This window comes from Phoenix dactylifera, chromosome 6, assembly GCF_009389715.1.
Source record: "Phoenix dactylifera cultivar Barhee BC4 chromosome 6, palm_55x_up_171113_PBpolish2nd_filt_p, whole genome shotgun sequence".
NCBI classification, from domain to species: domain Eukaryota; kingdom Viridiplantae; phylum Streptophyta; class Magnoliopsida; order Arecales; family Arecaceae; genus Phoenix; species Phoenix dactylifera.
The window spans coordinates 13,736,525-13,760,986 of NC_052397.1; the positions used below are offsets into that span (position 1 = coordinate 13,736,525).

Consider the following 24,462-nt stretch of genomic DNA (forward strand, 5'->3'; position numbering starts at 1 on the left):
ATTGGTGAGAAGCAAGAGGAAGCCACTAAAATATTCTGTGACAACAAATCAGCCATAACAATGGCAAAGAATCATGTCTTTCATAGCAGAACCAGGCATATTGCAATTAAGCATCATTTCATCAGAGATGCCATTGAAGAAGAAGTGAAGCTGGAGTTTTGCAAGATAGAGGATCAAGTAGCAGATATTTTCACCAAAGCATTGCCAAAGGAGAAGTTCCATCAGTTGAGAGAAGCACTAGGAGTTCAAGACCAACACATTAAGGGGGAGAATGTTATGGTTAATGTGTTGTCTAATTAAATGCTATTTAATGTTTACCATAGTTACTTTTGCTAACTAGAGTCAAAATATGATTAGAATGAGTGGAAAAAAAGTTGAAGATACATGATATGCTGTAAAAAAAAAAAAAAAGTAGAAATGGCTGAATAGTGGGTTGCCACTCTTCCACTATTTTCTCCTATTTTGCTGAACATAATCCAGATTTACAGCAACTTATTTTGTGAGTTTAATTCTGCCTTTGTTGTTTTATAATTGCTGGTGTGTCCAACCAACAATTGGCGGGGTGAAAGCCCACGAGCCCCCTTTCCGTGAGGATCTCCCGCGGCTGGATTGCCCCAACTTCTGCTACGACCTCAAGGACATCCTCTTCGAGGAGGTGGCGAAGAGGAAAGGCACCGTGACGTGGTTGATCCACCGCCCGACGACCATCTTCGGCTTCTCCCCATACAGCCTCATGAATTTGGTGGGGACTCTCTGTGTCTACGCCACCATTTGCCGGCAAGAGGGGGCTCCTCTCCTCTGACCGGGGAGCCGAGTGGCTTGGGAGGGGTTCAGCAATGCCTCCGATGCCGACCTTATCGCCGAGCAGCAGATCTGGGCGGTGGTCGATCCATATGCCAAGAACGAGGCCTTCAATTGCAGCAACGGGGATGTGTTCAAGTGGAAGCACTTGTGGCCGTTGCTCGCAAAGGCGTTTGGAGTGGAGTGGGTCGGATACCGGGGGGAGGAGGCTCGATTCAAGCTTGTGGACGCCATGAAGGGGAAAGAAGCGTTGTGGGAGGAGATGGTTTTCGGAGCACGGGCTAGCACCGACGAGGCTGGAGGATGTTGGCAACTGGTGGCTTGTCGATGCTGTGGTCGGCGTGGAGGAGGAGTTTCTGGACAGCATGAACAAGAGCAAAGAGCACGGGTTCTTGGGATTCCGAAACACCGTATCTTCTTTCAAATCTTGGATCGATAAGATGAGAGCTTACAAGATTGTTCCTTGATATTGCTTTGGTCACTTTTTTTTTTTTTTAAGTTAAAAACGACATTCATATAGTTCTCATGTGAATACAACTTGCCAAATCAAAAGAAAAAAAGATGATACAAGAAGTGGAGAATATCTCCGACCCTCGTCCAAATCACTCCACCGGAATGCCGGGCTACAAAGAAAACGACCCAGTCTGCTGCACTGTTCACCTCCCGATAAACGTGTACAACCTGAAAGGAGCCTGACTCCCTGGCCAGACCGCGGATCTTGCGAAGCAGCGGGTACCCTTCTGCATTTATATCCACACCCCGTATCCAGTCAACTACCATGACGGAGCCCTCCTCTAGAAATATCTTGTCGGCTCCCAGGACCCTCCTCGCATAGAACATGCCCTCCTAGGCTGCCTGCAACTCTACCTCAATGACGGCTCGGCATATCGTACGTCGCCCTCCAGCTACAACCAGCGTACCCAGATGATCTCTAATCATAAAGCTCACACCTCCATGTGCTCCGTTCGCCGACCAGCTACCATCGAAGTTCACTTTAAGATGACTAGAAGATGGGAGTACTCAAGAAACGAGGGCAAAATCAGGCGTCGTAGCAGCGGAGTGAGTATCCCAAATGTCCCTAGTCATTCTGGAGGTGAACAACGAGATAGTCATGATGATCTCTGTTGCATGGCGGCCCTGCCCACCACAAAACTCGGTGATGATCCCCTATCCTCAAACATGCGAGCATTCTTGTCCGACCAAATGTAGTAGGCCACGTATGCCCTCATCATGACCCCTGCCTCGACATCCGGTCATACCCTTTACCGTCCTTTATATAGTGATCTGTGAACTTGGTTTGCCTTCTGAGTCATGGATGGGGTAATTGTATGAATTATGTGGCTGTGGAAATGGAAGAATATGAGTGCAAAGCTCTTCTTGGCTGCGTCATTGGTGTTATGATGTATTCGTGATGCTAAACTCTTTTTTTTTTATTGTTATTCATGATGCTAACTCATAGGTAGTGAACCTTGTTGTTTGATTCGTTGGATATTTCAAATGACATAGTTTATGGGGTTTTGATGCCTGTGATGTAAGTTGATGAGTGGTGAGATAAAAAAAACTAAAAACTTTAGTTGCCTTCGCCATACTCCGTTACAGGGCATGTTTGGTGTCACTTCTATTTCGAGTCCAGAGTTGGACGTTTGGATTGGTGGGCTGTGTATAAATGTATGTTGATATCAAAGAGTAGCGAAACAAGCGTTACGAGGCTGGAGAAACACTTAGAGAATATTATGAAATATTGGATTTTTTTAGATTAGGTGGGACTCCACTCTATTTCCACCTCGCCCCTTGAGGGCCAACACCAACAGAAGCTAGCACCCGCCTTGTCACCATTTGGGCAAAAGATGATACCATTCTAGCAATTGCTCAGTGGTAGATATTGAATTTTTAAAATTATATATTTTATGTGGTTGATACAATATCCTTTGTTATTTCATTTTTATCTAATCTTCTTCTTCTTGTTTTTTTTAATCTAATCTTCTTCCCCTTCCTAATTTGATAGGTTATTCTTTGTTATTATTCTTTATGTAGAATCCTAGTAAATATTTCTGTGGGAGAATACTATTTGATTTTTTTTTTGTGATAGAGAAAAAGGGAAGGAGATACACCCCATATTCTGGAGGTTGCACCATCCAAAACTTGAGCCCATAGCCTTTGGTTTCTAACCAAAGAGATGTGAGGCCATTAAGATAAAGCCTCTGTTGGGGGGAAAAATGGACCACCCCACATACAATTAAAGCACTCAAATTCGACAACAAGGCCAAGGTCATCCAGGCTGCCGAGCTCAGAAGGCCGAGCACAGTAGGCCGAGACCAGAAGGCTGCCGAGCTTAGAAGGCCGAGCACAGCAGGTCGAGCACAGAAGGCTGCCGAGCTCAGAAGGCTGCCGAGCTCAGAAGGCCGAGCACAGCAGGCCGAGACCAGAAGGCTGCCGAGCTCGGAAGGCCGAGCACAGCAAGCCGAGACCAGAAGGCTGCCGAGCACAGAAGGCCGAGCACAGAAGGCTGCCGAGCTCAGCAGGCCGAGACCAGAAGGCTGCCGAGCTCAGAAGGCCGAGACCAGAAGGCCGAGCACAGAAGGCTGAGCACAGAAGGCTGCCGAGCTCAGAAGGCCGACCTCGTCGTCTATATGCTACGGCCATGCCCTGCAGCAGCCTCACCGCACCATGCTTTACTTGCCGGCCACACCACGACATATTAATCAGGGACCATACCCTGCTACGACTGTCAACACCTCACCATTTCCATGAATGTACTGCACTGCGCGCCACAAGCAAGCTCTGGCTACATGCCATCTCCTTCCATGATAGGAACGGGCCATCCATGGCAACTCATTACTTCACACGCCCACGTCCAATCGTGACGGTAACCTATCAATTCGCCCAGTCACATCACAGGTAACCCTGCCACTCTCCCTATAAAAGGGGAGCTTCTCTCTCTAAAAATGGGGCTGGAAGGCTTCTTCCTCCCAAGGAAGGCTTCGGACTTCTACATACAGTCCCTCTCCTTCTCTAAAATTAAGCCCCTCTCTGACTTAAGTATCGGAGGGCCGGCGCCGGAAACCCCGGCCACCGGCATTTTGCAGGTCTCTTGGAGGACGCCGCCCGCCGACGGACCGCCATCCGCCATTCTCGCACCGGAGCTTCTCCTCCTCAGCCGACGGCCGCCCCCGGGTCCAATTTCTAGCAACAGCCCCAGTTAACAAAAATGTTTGAATACTTAATGATGCAATAGTGTCTATACTATGCCCAAGCATTGGTTTCTAGTTCATTCCTATAAAATGTATATACAGTAGAGATAATATGATTCCTTTTCTGAAAACCAAATGATGGTTCAATAAAACAAAAGTGGAACCTCACATACCGCACTGCACTCAGTAAATATGAAGAACCAAGAGCCATGTATTGAACATTGAATTAGATTCTTCACAGATAGGAAACTTTCTTTCAAATATTATCCAAATCTTATTTGATATTAATTAGGAACCCTTTGGTTTTTAGGATTAATATAACATCAAAATAGTTTAGAAACACTACAACAAAAATGACCTTAGATTTTGGTAGCGGTTTTCAGGCCACTACTTATGGACAATATTTGTAGGTTTAGACATTAGTCTTTCATTACGCAGGCTTCATATTGTTTAAGCAATGGTTTCAAAAAGTTTTGCACAATGGTTTCTTGATTATAGACGTTGGATTTATTTGAAGTTTTGACAGTGAATTTTTACATTTAGGCAACAGATTCCTGCCATTATATATCCTATTCTAAGCAACAATTTGTAACCATTACATATTCCATTTTTATGTTTATACAACATTTTGCAATAGCTTTAGCAATGACAATATACTATTGCATATTATTTGCTTAACAGCCTATATTTTCCAAATATCATTAAATAATAATAACATATAATGATTGTAGTTATATTTGAAAATCGGTTCATCACAACAAAATTTTAACAGTGTACAAACACAATGTCTAATCTGCCGCTTAACATACCATCAATATTCAACAGTCAAAGTCATCAAAATATAAGAAACAACATTCAATAGTCAAAATCTCTTCGCAAATGATCTTCTCCATACTATGATGAGTGATTCTTTATTCGTGATGGTTGTTATGAAATATTTTAGATTGCGCATCGTATGCAGTATAAGATAAGAAACACTTGAGAATAGTATGAAAAATTGACTTTTTTTTTAGATTAGGTGGGACTAATCCTCACCTACCACTCTATATCCACCTTATCTCTAAAGGGTCAATACCAACCAGAATTTAATACTCACCTTCTCACCACTTGGGTAAAAGATGGTACCATCCTAGCAAGTGCTTGATAGTAGACATTGAATTTTTAAATTTATATATTTTATGTGGTGGATACATTTTTTTTTTTTTTCGTTTTCATCAAATCTTCATCCCCTTCCTAATTTGATAGGTTGCTCTTCGTCATTCTTTATATAGAATCCTAGTAAATATTTTTGTGGGCGAATACTTTTGATTTTTTTTTTTTTTTTTTTTTTGTGCGTGAGAGAGATAGGGAAGGATATATACCTGTATCATATTAAAGCCGATATGCCGGTGGTTGCACATCCAAATTTTGAGCCCATAGTCTTTGGTTTTTAATTAAAGCAATGTGGCCATTAGGATAAAGCCCCAGACTTGAATACTTAATGATGCAATAGTGTCTACCATGCTTATATATTGGATTCTAGTGTGCTTGGTAAGAAATTATATTCGGAATACTTACGATGACTGTCATATAAGATTATCATGGTGCAATCAAATAAGTGATCTTGTCATCTCTACCCATATCATCCTTTATCTTGGGGTCATCACTCTATATCCAACACCACCATCGGGATGAAGTGTTTAAAATAAAAATTGTTATAATGTTACAAGTGTCTATTAGAACATTATAATTGTTATTGTTTCAGTTGTTATAATATTATAATTAATAATCATTGTAATACTTTTGGACCCATTATATTTTATTAATAAAGAAAAAAATAATATATAACTTAGCATTATAATGGTCCGTTATAATATAAATAAATATTGTTATTTTTTTTAAAGTTCAAATTTTTATTTCTTTCTTGAAGACATTGTGCAATATGAAAGTAATATTTTTCTCAAGTGAATAACAAATAAAAAATAATGCTATTCATTTTTTTGTTATTGCTGTTATATTTTAGTATAACACTATTATTAAAATAATTATTTAATATCTAAAATTTTGAAAGCCATGTTAAAAAAACAGAGCATCTTATTCTCTTCTGTCTTTATTAATAATAATAAAATATTTTAAAAATGAATGGAAAAAAAGTCCTAAAATTTATTTTTATAATATTGAATAAGGATTTTTCCTGGGCCCATTGTAATAGGAAAGTCGTTACTAAAACTTTGAATATTCGTTTTCTTTCCGTGGGGAGAAGCTATTAAGGAAATAAAGCAAAACGACAAAACAATTAGGTTCTAGCGGAACGCGAATCACTCACCGTTCCTTCTCACCCTGAAGGGTTAAGATGAGGAGACGAACACGCACGCTTTCCCTCCCTCGTTCCGCGCCGCTTAACGAGATCTTGATGGGCCTTTGCTCTCGTCTGCTCTTCTCAGACACCGTCCTCGCTCTCCTCGTGTCCATCCTATAAGTCTCAGCGCTCCTACCACCCGAGAAGTATTAATCCCATAATAAACGGAGCCATGAGCTGGTGGTGGGCCGGAGCCATAGGCGCCGCCAAGAAGAAGATCGATGAAGACTACGGCGGTGGCGCCACCGCCCCTAAGTTCCAGAGCGTCGGTCTGGTGATCGGCGTCACCGGCATCGTCGGCAACAGCCTCGCCGAGATCCTCCCCCTCTCCGACACTCCCGGCGGCCCCTGGAAGGTCTATGGCGTGTCCCGCCGCCCCCGCTCCGTCTCTTTCGGTTCCCTCAACGAGGGCCTCGCCGTCGAACACATCCAGTGCGACGTGTCCGACCCCGACGACGCCTTCGCGAAGCTCTCTCCCCTCACCGACGTTACCCACGTCTTCTACGTCGCGTGGGTGAACCGCATCGTTGAGGCCGAGAACCGGGAGGTCAATTCGGCCATGCTCCGCAACGTTCTCGCCGCCGTCCTCCCCAACGCCCCAAATCTCCAGCACATTTGCCTCCAGACCGGCCGCAAGCACTACCTCGGATCGTTCGAGTCCATAGGCAAGGTGAAAGCCCATGAACCCCCTTTCCGCGAGGATCTCCCACGGCTTGACTGCCCCAACTTTTATTACGACCTCGAGGACATCCTCTTCGAGGAGGTGGCCAAGAGGGAGGGGGCCGTGACGTGGTCGATCCACCGCCCGACAACGATCTTCGGCTTCTCCACGTGTAGCCTCATGAACTTCGTGGGGAGTCTCTGTGCTTATGCCGCAATTTGCCGGCGGGAAGGGGCCCCGTTGAAATGGCCGGGAAGCCGGGTAGCTTGGGAGGGGTTCAGCGATGCCTCCGATGCTGACCTGATCGCCGAGCACCATATCTGGGCGGCGATCGATCCGTATGCCAAGAATGAGCCATTCAATTGTAGCAATGGGGATTTGTTCAAGTGGAAGCATTTGTGGCCGTTGCTGGCGCGGGAGTTCGGGGTGGAGTGGGTCGGGTACGAGGGAGAGGAGCGGCGGTTCAAGCTGGTGGATGCGATGAAGGAGAAGGAAGGGCTGTGGGAGGAGATGGTTGCGGAGCATGCGCTTGCGCCCACCAGGCTGGAGGAGGTGGGGAACTGGTGGTTTGTTGATGCTGTGTTAGGCGTGGAGGAGGTGCATCTGGACAGCATGAACAAGAGCAAGGAGCACGGGTTCTTGGGGTTCCGAAACACGGTATCTTCTTTCATTTCTTGGATCGATAAGATGAGGGCTTACAGGATTGTTCCTTGATGTTGCTTTTATATGTTCCTTCTATCCGCCATTTAATCTATTAATTCACCTTGCTTGCTTGGTTTGCCTTTTGTTTTCATTCATGAAGGATTGGTTGTATGATTTTTGTGTTTTTGAAAGTGATAGAATGAAATGAGGATGCATGTCCTCATTTGCGCTATTAGTGTTGTGGTGTTTTGTTGGCTTTAGAGAAATTTATTTGTGTCAGCCAAGTTAAAGATGGTTGCAATGTTACATCAAGAAGTAACAAAACCTTCTTGTTTGATCTATTTAATATATCAAATGGGACACCTTTGGCATTTTTTAGCTGCTTCAAGCATGCCTGCATCCTGATCATTCTGTCATTTAATGTCACTCTTGTGGATGGGTTGATGGGTAGAGAAAAGGATGGAAGAGTAAAGTGCAAGGAATTAGCAGAGTGCCGATCTCCTGATTCTAGGTTTTATGGAAGCTGAAACCCTTTGAACAAATGATCTTCAGTATCACGAATCTTTGGATTGCGGAATCTTGCTTTCCTTTAATCCCTCTGTTTCCATCCTTTTGCTTTATTTCTGTACTCATAGTAGATATCACATAAATAATCTGGTTCGCCATCCGGTCAGCCTAAGTGCAGGCAGGGTACCCGGTCAACTTAAGTGCAGGCAATACTCTATACCACATGTATCGATTAGATAAATGAAAAAAAAATAAAGACTTTGATTGTTTTATCAATATTTGCTTTAAGAGCAAATATGTTTGGCTCTTGGATTTGTTGCAACTTCAAAAATAAGCAACTGCCTTAAAAGTTCATCTTGATCATTTTTCTCATTTACTAGGGTATCTGGAAGCATACAAATAAACATGTGATATGAATATTCTTTCAGTACAAGACATGCGCTATGGATATGACATGATACGAATATTGCCAATACGGCAAATTTTGAAAAAATGGGATAGGATACAGCTAGGATATATCAATAAATATTTATGTGCATTCTATACCATACCATAATGCATGCATTATTATGTACCACACATATATGTATGTAAAAAAGAATCTCAAAATCTTAGTATGCTATCAAAATAATGTAGTCCATACTTACATGGTAGCATCAAGTTTTACAAGCTCATCATTTGATCATCATTCAAAATCATAGACTCAAATTTATACTTCATATTTTAATATTAATTTTATAGACTCCAAAGTTGACCATTAAATATTAAATGGTCAACACGAGGGAAAGAAAAACACATGCCGTTCCCCCTTATTTTTGGAGGTACCAAGAAGTATCAAGTGCATCTGAGAAGTATCTGGGTTATCTTTTTAATTTTCAGAAATAAGATACTTAATATAAGTATCAGACTTGTATCCAAGAAATATGCAACAAGTATTAGTATCTAATACATATTGGAGACTAATGTGACATGTGATTTGAAGTATTCTGTTCCTATCTGAGGTATTGCACTCTTTCTCTTCTGTGAAAGTCGAATCATATGTATAATTCTTCCTTCTACTGCTGCCTAATACAACTTCACGGAACAAATGATATTCCAAATAGCATGAGTGTTTAGAACTTCTACTGTAACAGAATGCTCTGTTACACAACAAATTACTAACCTTAGTCATCTAATCAGCTGCAAAACACTAGATAACCTATAGCCAGCCATTTTTCGTCTCTTCCCTTTCTTTATCATCCTTCTCCCTCTCTCCATTTAAGGTCACATATGCAACAGCATTAGTATCATATAGCTACTATTTGTAAAACCTGAAGACTGTAAGACCAGGTTTGAGAATGTTGTTGTTTGGGATCATTGTTTCGATCCTTCCTTGAAGCAGGTTTTGTTTTCTGTCAAGAACAGGAGAAAAAATACCATTAAATTGCTCATTATTCCCTCATTATCAGTTGTTAGGGCAGTTGTATTTATAATTTTTTTTGAAAGAACAGATGTAATTGTTTTAGCGAGAGATGCTTGTTTGACAACTTTCTACTTCTCTTGCTTTTTTGCCATTTTGGTTTTCCTTTCTTCTTTTCTAACATTTTTTTTTTCTCATGTCATGAATTATCCACCGGTTTTCTTGTGTATCTAAACTATTGTGATATCAATGCAATCTATTGTTCTACTAATAAAAAAAAAAGATTGATAGTCCATCTTATGAATGCTTTATTTGATTATATCCTTGTGAAGTGTCACCTCCATGATGTCAAAAGTGATTTGACATGCAAGTAGCTAACCACATTTTTACTTTTAAACTTTCTCCAACAAATGGTAGACTGGAGAACTTTCATGTGCCTTTTTTTGTCGCATTTTGCTTTATCATTTGGGAGCAGTCTGGATGCAAAAACGCACTGTAACTTTTAAGAATTTGATATCATAGATATATAAGTTATTTGTTCTTCATGGTATTAAGAATTTGACATCATTGATATATAAGTTATTTGTTCTTCATGGTTATGGTGTACTCCTCAACCCCCCCAACACCCCCCCCCCCTTTTTCTCCTTCCAAAAAAAGGAATTCTAGCCTTCCAAATAATACATCTGCTCTTGTAACTATGATCAGATTATTTCTCTTACATATTTTATTCAACCTCCTGAATGACCTCCTGATTTCTTTACCGTTGCTCTCTAAGTCATGCCTGACTTCAAATATTAGCATGGCCAAAGTGGATACTCAGCAGCTTCACCAAGATCATTTGACCCTATCGGCAAGACCATTTCAAGAGCTAGTCTCTCTCTACGTGCAAACTTAGAGAAAAAACATGCCTGTTGATAGCAGAATATTTTCTTTATGAATCAAAGGTAAGAAAGGTGGAGAGCAAGGAGGAGAATCTTACTTCATCTTTCTGCAGCCATTGCACAGAAACAGAGGGAACAATGAAAGAGAAGATATGTTGGTCCGTTAAAAAAAGGAAAGAAGATTCTATTACTGAACAATATGATGTTCAATGAACTTGCCAACTAGCCCTTCTAAGATTCCAGTGGACTCTATTGCCCAATGTTGTCTTGATCGTGAAAACAGGCACTGTTGGAGCTAGGATGCCAACTGGTGATTACAGAATTTTCAGAATTTGGGTGGATCATATCTTGAGGAGTAAAGCAAATACTATAGAAGGGACAAGGCATGTCGGTCTTGATTGTTTTACAATGTAATGCAGTTTGAAGATTTTCCTTATGCATTAATCATCTTAGAGTTTATTTTCATTTTAATTTTATATCTGACCGTTTTGAAAGCGTAAGTGTTGTTTTCTTGCAATTTCTAATCAATTAAGCAATCTTGGAAATGACATTGTGTGAAGACCAGGGAATAATAACCCAATCAACAAAATTAATTGAGATGGTATGCATTATATGCCAAGGGAATCAGATTTCTGCAAGATCACAAGACAAGCCTTTTTATGAAAATGAACTTCAAAGTAATGTTATCACAAGTTTTTGCCTAGGTGTCAAGGCATCCCCATTGCCTAGGCACTTATCACATACTTGTTCCCTGGGCAATATAGTCATTCCAAGCATTTAGGCATCTAATGACCTCTAATTAAACAAAGTAGCCACTCAATATGGTAAATCATGTTTGATAATTGAAATTTGTAAGCTAGTTTTTGCGTTATCAAATACTTTGATGGGTGACGTGTTTCTTCCTCTCTTTGATGTTACGGATTTCTTGCTCTTGATACATGGAGGCTTCCATCTTTGATTTCTAGCCTCATGAGATGTGCTTCTTTACAGAAGTTGATTTGTTCAAGTTAAACCTGGATTGTTTCTTATTAATTGTATTTTTTTCATTTTCGGTATTTATACCATTGCCATGCTGCTGTAGTGATGATATAGGTTTGTTTGTGGTAGCAACGCTAAATACATTCCCAATACTAAGTATTAGTTTGCTACCAGACTTCTACAGTATAGAACTGCTTATTACGGAGTGATACGATCCAGTACAGCGAAACATGGATATTCCTATATGCATATTTGAGTTTTTGTGTAGAAAAATAATTGATACAGTGGGTTACTGTTAGGGCCACTATCATGGTCATACTTGTGAAGGCACTGGATGAAATCTAAAGACCAATGATGGTTGGCCTTGGATCAAGCATAAGGATAATATGGTGTTACTTCTTAACTATTATGGATATAATGTTTTTATTTATTGTGAAAAATGTGAACTTAGATTAGGTGAAAAGGCCTTGAAGTATAACAGATTCTACAATAGCTTCTATAACAATGTCAGTGGTAAAATCCTTCGCTTGTCTGTAGATGTCCTACTACCATGGACAATTCTTAAGTTAGAATCTTGAAATAGATTGTTATGCTATAACCACTTTGTTTTTTTGGATTGTAAGGGAGGCAAGAAGCCACCTGATATATAACTACTATCACTATCTCACTCTAAATATAACTATTTTCTGTTACATATATTTTAGGTTTCTCCTTTAACTCTGCATTATTTTTATTTTTATCGGATGTAGATTGTTCCTTATATTTTCATTATGATATAATGTTAATCTTTGCAATCTTTGGCTCTTGTACTGTTGTTACAAGCAGGATGATAATGTCAGAAACAAATGAAATAATTCTTCTCTCCTTTTTTGTGACATGGCAATTTGATTTACCTTTAATATACCTAATGATTTTGGCTCAAAGTTGGCCATCATTTCTTTCTGATGAGTGAGTCTAATTATTCCTTTTAAGATTGATTTACTCCTACATGCTAAAACTTATGTTCTAGTTTGTGATTAGCTCTCTGTTTCATATGATGTCTTGATGTCTTACTGGATCACAGAATTTTCTGAAATTTGTCGAGATGAACTTTGTAGTTCACTACTTTCTGAAATTCGATTGAAGTACGACTTTAACATATATCAGGATTCTTTTTGTACTATCTGAGTTTCAATTTATTTTAGCTATTTTTTTCTTAGTTTCATTGTGGTGGATGTGTTTGTATAAGACTAAACATGCGTCCGTACGGATTCTCTCATACTTTCTCTATTTAAGTCATTGGCGTCCTTGTCAGGCTAAGAGTTTAAATATATTCAAATCTAATCACAAGTACCACGATCGGCCTGTGGTCGATGCCAATAGATCCATGCTGTATGTCCCCTAATTTACGTAGATTATGGGTCGAGTCTGTTCTGATATTATTTGTAACAATCTATGACCTCGCCTTAAATGGCTAATCGGAAGGTATTATTTGAGTTCTTTAATTTTATATAAGTACTCAAAATCTATCAATGAATAACCGATAAATAATCGATGTGGGATTGAACACACACCCATATGGATTCTCATAGTATTAATTTTGAAACCATTAGAGGATCCATAGTTTGTGAAAGCAATTGTCACCTCCAGAAGCATGAGGTTTGGAAGTCTTTAGTCACATCTTTTCAATATATGTTAGACTCAACCCTATCCTTTAGAATGAATCCTCAAGATTGGTTTCTGAAAAAAAATATCCAACTGTTAATTGAAGTACAATGTACGTATATATTACTTTCTGAGCTGAACTGGCATGTCAACCGTACAACCTAATTGATGGGTGTCTGAGATGAAAGTTGATGTTAATTCTTCATAGTGTATATATATATATATGCCCATTTATAATTATAAGTGGCCTGCATTATATTTTTGCGCAATTTGTAACTTAAAATGTATTTTGGGCACATTCCTTCTCCTTCCTTGGCATTGCAAGAAAGATTATTTTTTTTTCTTTTTTTCTCAGAGGAGAGGGGATTAAAGGTCCGAGAAAGAAGTAATTCAAATATACAAACAAAGGATGGTAGCATGGAAGTTAGCCTACCTAATCAATGTGCAAAATTTATTTTTTTATCGAGCAGTAGGGATGTAACTGCAATGTCGAAAAAGCTTTTTAGGCATCAACACCAACAAAATATATCTTTATCAATCCATAATTCTATATATTTATTAAATTAGTTGAGAATAATTTTGATAAAGATTTGAAGAATCATTCCAATAATAATTTGGAAAGCACAATCTCTATGACACATAACAGGCATGATAATTCCATGCCGTTTAAATGGTTCTGACGCCCATATTTGTTGACCACTTCATCCAGTCGAAGCCGTCCGAAAAGCTAGCATTCCTCTTAACTTTTTTTTTTGACGTCATCATGGATTGCTTGGCTTCATTCTCTCCAATGATATTTTTTTCTCTCACCTGATGGCTGAGGTGCGGTTTTTTAATAGATTAAAAAGCATCTGGCCGAGCAATGGCCGACCATTCCCAACCTATTTTCTCGGATCCGGCCAAGCAGTGGCCGACCTAGGTAAGTCTCCCGTTCATTTATCCTACTTCTTGTCCCACGGTTTCTCTTGGATCTCCAACAACAAGGCGACAAGAAATGCTGGATCGCTCCTCTCTCTTCTAACATTCGTTGTTCTCCTTTCCGACCAACATCGATTTTCTTCTCTCAAAAATCCCTCATCCCCTCAAAAAAAAAAAAAAAAAAAGGCATGCTGCGCCTCCTTTCCGTATGTGGTAATGCAAGATTTGCAAAATCTATTGGGATGTGGTTTTTTGACAGAATAAAGGTAATCTTGGTAAGGAGATGGTGTTAAGTATTGCCCTCATTCAATTCTCTTGTTCTTGAGAAGTGCCATCTTGGTTTGGCAGGAATTGCTCAAATGGTTCAGGCACTGGCAGTTTATGAAACCCCCGAACCTGTTCCATTTGAACCACCAACTTCTCTGAGTATTCTGTTGACTCCTGCTTGAGGAGCTTCGCTTGGCTGAGAATTCTGGGGTTGACAGGGAAAGAACCTTCAAGTATGATTAAGTGGTGCAGGGGAGTTCAACTCCTGCATGCCAAAGGCCCAATTGTGGCTGAAATAGCTAATGCGCAGTAGGTGTAGTGAATGCTGCGTGCTCTGGGCTGAGAGTGGAGATGAGATGGAGGAGAAGCGTAAGAAAATATAAAATATATAAATAAATCTATCTTATTCTATTAACTTAAGCTTTTGGGATAAGTGGTGATTACAATATGGTATACCCATTAAAAAAAAAGTCCGGCTCATATATGAGGAAAGTGTAAGAAAATATAAAATATATAAATAAATCTACCTCAAGTAGTGATTGTAACAAGAAGCTTTCCATAATCCCACCTAGTCTGGGCCCATGGAAGCTGTGAAAGCTCCTGTCAGAGGAACCTTTATCGGGGCTTCTCTATTTCTTTGGCAATGCAATTACTAATAAATTTTTTTAATAAATAAAACTTAAATAGTTAGAGATAAATTATACTTACACTCAATAGTTTGCAAAACTTACATTAATTCTTCTGAGATTTATTTTATTCAATACTTTAACTCATAACTTAATAGAATATTAGTCAATTTGTTAACCCTAAGTGAACCCAAATGCTATATAAAAAATTTTTAGAATGACCAAAATAATCTTAAGTGACATAACATATCCTCTTCTCCACTCAAGAATAGTTTTGATTTTTCATATGAGATAAATGGTTTCACCAACGTCGTGAATTTAAATAAATGTAACTGTAGATTTTACAAACTATTGGATGTAAATATAATAAACATAAATTATACGAGGTTTTTGTTTTTTTTTTTTGTGGAAAAAAAAGAGGACATAGGAACAAACTTGATCAATTTTAACTTGTACAATTTCTTAAATGGCATAAGTAAAGGATTCTACAGATGTAGGCATGGGATCTTTTTCATGCACCAATGATATCGTCAAACATCCATATTATTTAAAGATATTGGTACAATATTTCCAAATAACTTGCACACCCTCTCGAGTAGAACGGTAAAAAACTATTAATAATGGTCAATATAGTAACTATTTATGAGAAATTATCGTTCAAAGATACTGGTGTTATTGAAACTGAATGTTGCACTCAAAGAGGCAGTAGAGTGCCTACAAAACAATTCTAATAAAGAGAGAAATCAAGAGCTTGATTAGATTGTTTATCTTGGTAGCTTAATCCAATGAGCAAAACCCATATGGCAATTGTAAAAGGTGCACTCCACTTGGTGTTTGCCAGATGAGTAATGTTGCCCCATTTTAAGGTTTCACAGACCATTTTAAAGACCATGCAAGTGATATTGAATTAGCCAAAAGTGATGGAACTCTTGAACAAGGTTTTAATGATGGTAATATTCCATTAAAACCAACCTCTACCAAAATTATTATTATTGGGTATTATAACTGTTATAACACTTGTTACTTGTCCCATAATGTGTGATTTCGAATTTTCAACATCAAAATAATAAATAATAAAATGATAAAAAGATAATGATATTATTGTTCACTTAATTTAGTAAGAATCATCTATGCTTATTTATAGAAGTAACACTTTCATCCGCTCTAGTTGACATGAAAGTAAGGTGATACAAACGCTCCTGAAAGGAATTTCTAATAAATATGAATTTTAAGAAAAAAACATTTCATAGAAAATAGTAATATAAATATGAATAATACCACTATGTGTGATTTTGTGATATAAATACATCATTATAATACTACACAATACATTATTGTGAACTTTTTCTTTCTTAATTTATTACATTGTATTTTGATAATTTACTATATTACTAAAGACAGCTTCAACAAGATATCTGTATCTCCTCGGCATTAAGACAATGTTTCAAGCTTGTTCATCCATCATGGTTACAATTATTAGAATATGGCACATGCAATGAACATAGCCTAAATAGTAGGATGTGATGAGAAATGAATCTATATACACACACGCACACACACGCACATACCTATATGCAATAATTTGGAAGTAAAAGAATAACTTGGCCATCATATAATAGAAAGTAGGGTTTGACTGGTGAATGACCTCGAGCTCCTCATTAGTTGGGAAAAACTCCTCGTAAGGAAACCTCTGGCTAGAAGATGAGAGAAGCCTAACTCACCATGGGGAGTTAGGCATATGTTTGTCTCCCAACAAAAGATCTCAAGAAAGCCTTGAACACGTTAGAGACCCTTAGACGTACGCTCATGGTGAGTCAGGCACGTGTTTGTCTCCCAACAAAAGATTTCGAAGAAGGCCTTGAACACGTTAGAGACCATTAGACGTACACACTAATGGTTTGGACGCCATCAAAAAAATTAACCTTTTTCAGCTCAGCTCTGTACTAGGCTATGACACTATTAGTGAGTATTGAAAAGAACTGTAGATGTAGATATTGAGAAGGATTCTAGATATAAAGGCATTATACTTGATTGAGAAAGAGTTCTAAATGGAGAGGCAATATTGTTGACGAAAACAAAGAAACGTCTCATTCCAGGGAAATGTGGAGGAGTTGACAACACGAGCACCTCAAGCAACTTAAACACCAGATTGTGTTAATTCTATATAATAGAACAGATATATTGTATGAAGAACCCGCTTCAGCACAAAAAAAAAAAAAAAAACAACAGATATATCGTGAGGGAAACCAAGTTGCTGAATTCTACCTGTCACTGCTGCTCAGGCTCAGCAACCCAAGTTTTGGTCTTCTCATTTTCCTCAGCCATCATAAGAGATTGTTTGGGCTAATGCAGTGGGTTGCGTCTCTATGACAGTGTAACTTGGGACATACCCCTTAGTCCTTACCAAAAAGAAGAATAATAATTCATAAAAAAATATGTATAATAAGTCATATTTGCAGAGATATATATGGAAAAACTGAATTAAAAACCAGCGATCGATTCCATTGCACATAAGTACTAGGAGCTGGTCAATCCTTTAATATCCACCATTTAACCTTTGATGCATTCATAAATAATTTTTTTTTCCTTTACCCCCTTTATTTGGTGCTGTGTGCAGGGTGTTGGACACATCTCTATGCCGCCCATATGGTTTAGTTGTTGGATAACTTTGGGTGATAGGTAACTACCTAAGAAATGTAGTTATGCCAAAGGTAGTTTCTTTGATGGAAGGAAACCGATAATGTTTTAGTTATCTGATGAGGACCCCAAGGCTAGCCTACTTTTTAGCCTCTAATACCAATTGGTTTTAAGACTTTTATGAAAGCATAGATTAGAAGACTCCTTCTTCCTCAAGTTTTCTTATGGATAGAATCTAATCAAATACTTGAACAATTTCCAACAACAATACGCATCACCAATATTATCGCCGCATGAAATTATTTTGCTTGTGATAATTTTTCACAAAGGGATCTTGCTTATGCCTTGCACAAGCACTGATTCCAGGCTAACTTATGGTACCCTCTCTCAGCTTTCAATGTTTTGCTATGCGGACAAAGGAATATCATGCACTCATGTTTTAGAAATGAAAGGTTATTTGAAAATTACTAAAACCATCCAGTGAAGGAAAAATAGATTTAAGGAAGAGCTAGTTCAAACGATTATGAAGTTAAACAAGTGATTTAAGCTTTTTTTTTTCCGAAAAAACAAAGCAGTGGTGGAAAGATGTGCGTGTTTGTGTGTGTGTTCATGTTCCTAGACCAAAATAACTCCTAAGAAAACTAGGATCTCTCCTTTTGGTTTGAATTAAGCAACCATGGATGATGCAAATTTATATGGTGCATTCTCTCTAAACCCTCAGCATTAGCATTATGGTAGGCATCAAATAAAAATATTTTGGTGGCACGCGTGAGAACTAAAGCTGCTGAAGGCAAATGGCGTTGCACCTAATCCTTGGAACTTACATAAGCATTGCCTGCTAAAAGGAGGTGGTAACTTCCTTTTATCCTAGTAAAAAACTGCCAGCTCTCGCATGAGCAAACTCTTTTGGAACTTGAAGTTGATGTGCTGAGAAATGAGCACAACCCCACGAGTCCCCAAGTGCTGATGATAAAAGAGATGAGAAGGACCTGGACCCAGCAAAACCGAGATATGCAAACCATGATCAAAACAAAGTATGGACAAATGGTACCATAGTACACATCATCATAGGAGAAAGGTTCTTGGCAAACAAAAGGGTTAGGGGACCACCCATGGCCGAGTTAGGTTAACAATGGAATCCAGCATTAAGGCTACTTCGGCCTCTAATGTTGCCCCTAGATTAGCCATTTGTTTTGAACTGAATGGCAAACAAGAGTTCACATGCTATTTCATTACTCAGTTTTTTGAGAAGAAAAGGCTGAAACCTTGAGGTACCATCTTAATTAAATAGAAAGCTACATGTCCTAAGAAATTTCTCTGTCTCGGAATCTAATTAGATTTTATGGATTTCGTGCAGGTTTAAGTAAATGACCTTTGATGATGATGCTAACCTAGGTCTCTTTATGTAGGTACTGAATTCACCATTTGCATTTGCTATGAAAAAAAAAAAATCATCTGCCAACGCATTGCATGTGCATAGAAATACGCAGGCAGGCATTTTTCGCAAAGCATTTTCTTCTAATGTTGTCTCAGTGGAGATCATATGGTGCCTAAGGTAAACGTTCGAACCCTAATTTCCTACTGCAACGGCATGCACCTACTATTACAGCACCCAAAATGACCGAAATTTGGAGTTTCTAATCTCCTGTTTTAATTTTTCGAACAAAAAAAAAAATAATTGTCTCAGTCTCCTTTCTTGAACCTTGCTTGTACCTTCCAAAGTCGAAAACTAATCTCTTTAGGTTGTTTCTTAGGAATAGAAAGACCATATAGTCATATTGGTATGTATCTTTGATATATCTAGTGGTTGTACGCTGTCACTAGGCATATTGCTGTCCCATGCCAAGTACTTGCCTGCATGGTTGAATGATTGTGAGAATTATAGGGGTAGAAACATAGTCCAATAGCTTTCTGATTATCCTTATTATCCTTGTACTACAATATCCATATTGAACCTTTATTTTTTAAGAAAGCCTTTTTTTAGATTTTTTTTTCTTTGGTTCGAAGAAAGTCTTACATGAAACTCTTTGTTAGCATAATTTTAAAAATTATGTATTTTTTTTGTTTGCACACGGGTATGTATAACACCTGAAATATATTGAATAAGCTGGAATAGAGAATGCTTTTTTTCTATAAATATTTCAACACTTTCGAACACTTAACCTAGTACCCGTTCGCCATTAAAATGATTTTTGTCATAATACCCCACTACCAGCAAACCTCTCCTCGCTGAACCCAAGTCCTTTGATTTCTAATCTAGTATGATGTTCTTTGGGTGTTGAACATTTGATAAAATCCCACAGGCTATATTTTATGCATAGTCTGACAGATGTTACTGAGGGAACTCAGCCAAGGCCCGAAGACATGACTACGTTCATTGGGCGGGCCGTCAGTTTGCTTTGCTCGAGTCATTCCCCACCCAATCTTTATTTTGATTCCTTACTAAGTACTAAAAGGGGGCCTTTTTCTATCCATATAAGCAATAAATTCATGATCCTGTCTTGAAGGACCACATCACCTTTGTGTAGTGGGAATCACTTTTGCAAGGGTAGAAAGGAAGCAGAAAGCTTAATTTAAATGCAGTGATGAAGAAAAAACGGCCACAAATATCACAGGAGCTGACACATAGAACGAGGAAAGCCAAGCAGTGATGGTTTATTTACTCCTATAAGTAACCAAAGTGAAAGGCTATTTGGTTGTTTAACCCTTAGATCAACAAGAAGTAAACAAGGGATCATCAACAAACCCTCCCTGCGCCGCAACTTTAGACTAAAAGCCATGCAAATTGCATGGTAATAAAGCATAATCAACATCCACATGAAGTTAGAAATCACCAAAGCACATGCCACGAAGTCTATCGGTCCCGACTCTATGTCTGAAACACTCCTAATATTATCCGAAGTTCGTAGCTAGATAAAATTGGGAATCCAATTCCAGTGTGGGGGCTAGGGAGCACTTCTGCTCTCCAAGAGGTTAAAGAGCACGAGATAACATAGCATTTATCTACATTTGAAAGAGTTAAAAAAAATTGATGTTTTCATAAGGAAATGAATAAAATAGGTAATTAAGAACATGAAAAGAGTGAAAATGTTATCATCTGAGACAATAATGCTATCAGGCATTAGTACAAAATATAAACTTCTTGGCGCAAGTGGCCCTCATGCTGTAGTACAAATTGTACAACTTATGAGTTAGCCAACCATAATTTCTCAGGAGAAAATGATTTAGCCTACCATAGAGCCATAAACACCACCACTATACTAAGTCCAACAGCACGTCACTAGTCCCAAATGTCTAAATCTCATCAATGTTTCCAACCTAAGATTTTTTTTTCTTAAAAATTCTCCAACATAAGATAAATCATGGTGCAATGGTGATCCCTTGTCTTTTAGCCCCGGTAGGGAGCTGCCTACGTACTCATCATCGTACCTGGAGACCATTCAATGTACGTACTGTTCTAGTTAGCATGAGTAGAAATCTAAGTTAGCATAATGGGAAAAATGGCTCTGGATTTATCCTCTTTCCTTCAAAATTTCTAGACATCACAAGAGTCTTTCAGATCGAAGATGTGATCTAAGACATCTGTTCAACTGGCCCAAGTCAATATGGATTGGGGTATGAATATTTTTTGGCTAGTCTTGCCGTTATAGGTTATATGTGTTTAAGGTGGACTTGATTGAAATATAGCATCTACTTCTTATTACACAGTGCCGAGCTTAACTGAGTTCTTAGAGTGAGTTTAGGAAACATGGCTTAACTGTTTGCTGAGATGAGTGGAGATTATAGTTGGGATAATCAAAGGCATAATTAATATGGAGAGGAGTCGAACCCGCAACTTTCAACAAATTTGAACTCTGATATTATATTGAGCAATCCATTAATTTTAAAAACTGAATTTGAAAAGAAAAATGATCAAGAATTCATGTCAGGTTTTAGAACTCAATTCAAAAACGTATCTTATATATATATATATATTTTATCTAATTTAGTTTAAAGAAAAGTTTAGAAGAAAATTAGACGTTCACCAAGTTAGATACTAGGCACTCCGTCTGGTCCTGTTCCGGTCCCTAAACGGATATGCTGACAATCAGAAGTACAACAGGATTTGCAACACCCCAAAACCATTCGCTAACTTGCTTACTCCATCAAAAGCCGCGACCAAATCCATCATGTCACCCTTCTCATGCGCCGCTGGGTGTCATCCCCTCCTTCCACCAATCTCCTAGACCTTCCTCCTTTCTCCACCTTCTCCCATAAATCTCCCTCCCCCCTCCTCTCTTCTTCTACTGCTCTAAATCATAGAAAGAAATCATGGATTTAAACTGCTGCAACAAAAAGCAGCTCAACAAGAAGACCAGCAGCAGCAGCAGCATAACAATAGATGAGGAAGAGGAGCCCTCATGCTACAACTCCAGTTTCTGCTGCTTCTTCTGCGCCATAAGGGAGCCAAACCCCCGGCTCCGGCGTTCGGCGCTCGCCACCTTCTTCCACGAGATGCCGCACCGCGACGACCAGTCGCATGTCCTCGTCATGAGCGCCCTCTGGAGCATCGCCATGAACCATCCCGTGGACCCCGAGCTTCCCATGGCCGGGGCCCTTCGCTGCATGTCCCTCCTCGTAACCAAGGCCCTCGCCGACCCCGCCTGGCTCCTCGGCCACCAGAACATCTACATCCCCTACTACGCCGCCCACGTCCTCGGCTCCTACACCATCCGCCTTCCCGCCCTCGCTGGCCTGGCCGTCGAGGCCGGCGCTGTCGCGCCGCTCGTCGGCCTGCTCCGGGGATCCATGACCTGGGTCGAGCAGCGGGTGGCCGTCCGTGCCATCGGCCACCTCGCCAGCTACGACACCACCTTCCCTGCTGCTCTCCGGCACGCCGACGAGCTGGTGCCCCTCGCCATGCGTGTCGCCTCCACCTGCCTCGACACCGTCTACAACCAGTTCGTCGGCGTGCCGCCAGACGAGCGGGAACAGTACCACCGGGACCTCCTGACGAGAGGGCTTGGAGGGGCGGAGATGGAGAACCGAAAGGCCGAGGAGTGGGCCAGCCAGCTCCAGTGCTGGTGCCTCTACCTGCTAAGCTGCTTCGCCGTCAGGGATAAGACATCCCATGATCTAATTTGCCGGGACGTTGGTTTCTTGAAAGATTTGTGCCGGATGTGGGGAGGGCTAGTTAATGGCGACTCCCCGGCGGGGGTCGGGCTGATGAGAATACTCTGTCGGAGCGAGGTCGGGAGGGAAGCCATAGCCGGGTGCCGAGAGGTGGTCACGAGCCTCTGCGATCTCTCTAGATCCTCCGATGACTGGCAATACATGGGCATCGACTGCCTCCTATATCTCATCGAGGATCTCAACACTCGCCGCAAGGTCATGGAGGCCGCCGCGCCATGTCTCGTAGACCTGGCGGAGCTCCGAAGCCTGGGTGCGAGGAGAAAGCTCGGAGACAGGATCACGAAGGCACTACTCCTTCATTTTGATCATGAAGTTAAAGTTGGCGGGGAGGCGGAGAGAGCCATCAAAAGCATGTGGGACTTAAAGGTGGAGAGAAAAAAGAGAGAGGAGGTGATGCCAAAGGAGGAAGTCATAGAGAGACAAGCCTTGGCGGCCATAAAGAAGCAAAAAGGGAACGAGAGGTTTTGGTCGGGCGATGTCGAGGAGGCCATGGTTAGGTACACGGAAGCATTGGAGCTGTGCCCATTAAAGAGGAGGAAGGAGAGGCTAGTTCTATATAGCAACAGGGCGCAGTGCTACCTCCTGCTGCGAGAACCCGACGCAGCCATCAGCGACGCGACACGGGCTTTGGCTCTGGCACGCCCCGTGAACGGCCATGGGAAGAGCCTCTGGCGGCGTTCGCAGGCGTACGACATGAAGGGGATGGCGAAGGAGAGCCTGATGGACTGCATCATGTTTGTGAATGGGTGGTTCCATGGGAAGGAATACGATGAGAGAAGGCGGCGAGCTAAGGTTCCATACCATGCAGCCCGTATGATCAACAAGCAGATGAGCAAAGCTGGGCTCTTTGCTAGCTTGGCTACGTCCAAGAAGATAAAGACCAAACCTGGGAATTATGATGGTGATGATGATGGTGCCGGTGACGAGAGGGAGGAGGAGATTGGAATTGGTTCTGGTTCTTCTATGTCCGGTAATAATTAATTAAGTTGCTATTTTGTGAATCTTCTTTTGTTTTAGAACTGTTAACTAAGTTGGTTTGGTGTTGATGTTGCAGGCTTGGGTTTGCCAACCATACTGGAAGAGCCCTGGTCGAGGAGAGCGAAGAAAGGGTTGGACGGATGAGGGAGAGAAGAGAGGCTTATTACGTAGGACTACATGAATACTGTTAGCTTTGGGTCTGGAGTTCTTTTTTTTATGGCTTGGATCAAACACCGCATAATGCAACGACCAGGCTTTGTCAAAACGAGGTGGTAACGTTTCTACTGTATTGTTACTATTGTACGTGTGACGAGCTCAAATTGCTTGGGCTTTTTTGATATTGCGATTTGATGCAAACCAGTAGTAAGCGAAAGTAGGAAGTTTAAGGGGAATTCAACAGTAACTAAAGTCGCAACTATTTTAACTTAGATATATAAAGTAGGATCAAGGATTAAGAGGAAGGAAGAGAGAAATAGTTCTGATAGAAGGATGAGAGAGAAAAGATATTTGTGGTTTAATTTTAGTTTTCTCAACATAAAAGGCATTTATGATTTTAAAAAATAAATTTACTGGACTTTGGATGTCTAGTATCGTGGAATGAGAGACTTTTTGGAGCGATTTTTTCTGAGTTAATGTGGCACTGCTATAATTAGTAATTAGAATTAGATGGTGGATAAAATATAGCGAGTAGGTTTAAAGAAATAAATCAACAAATGAATTTTTTTTCAGATACCATGTCTGCAACTATTTTAGTTACATATATACAACCATGGTGTCGTGAGATGGACAATATGTACCTAATGTTTTCCTTGACAACTTCCG

The 24,462-nt window shown here is 40.1% G+C and overlaps 2 protein-coding genes across 2 annotated transcripts; both read left to right on the forward strand.

The window, feature by feature from the left end:
• The first annotated feature begins 6,346 nt into the window (after window positions 1–6,346).
• Window positions 6,347–7,981, forward strand: LOC103707365 (3-oxo-Delta(4,5)-steroid 5-beta-reductase-like). The gene has a single exon (XM_008791819.4). The coding sequence runs from the start codon at window positions 6,503–6,505 to the stop codon at window positions 7,703–7,705; it is 1,203 nt and encodes a 400-aa protein (XP_008790041.2). The 5' UTR covers window positions 6,347–6,502; the 3' UTR covers window positions 7,706–7,981.
• A 13,742-nt stretch (window positions 7,982–21,723) lies between these two features.
• LOC103707390 lies at window positions 21,724–23,988 on the forward strand. Its single transcript, XM_017842861.3, has 2 exons — window positions 21,724–23,632; window positions 23,717–23,988. The coding sequence occupies exons 1-2, from the start codon at window positions 21,802–21,804 to the stop codon at window positions 23,782–23,784; spliced, it is 1,899 nt and encodes a 632-aa protein (XP_017698350.2). The 5' UTR covers window positions 21,724–21,801; the 3' UTR covers window positions 23,785–23,988.
• The last annotated feature ends 474 nt before the right edge of the window (window positions 23,989–24,462 follow it).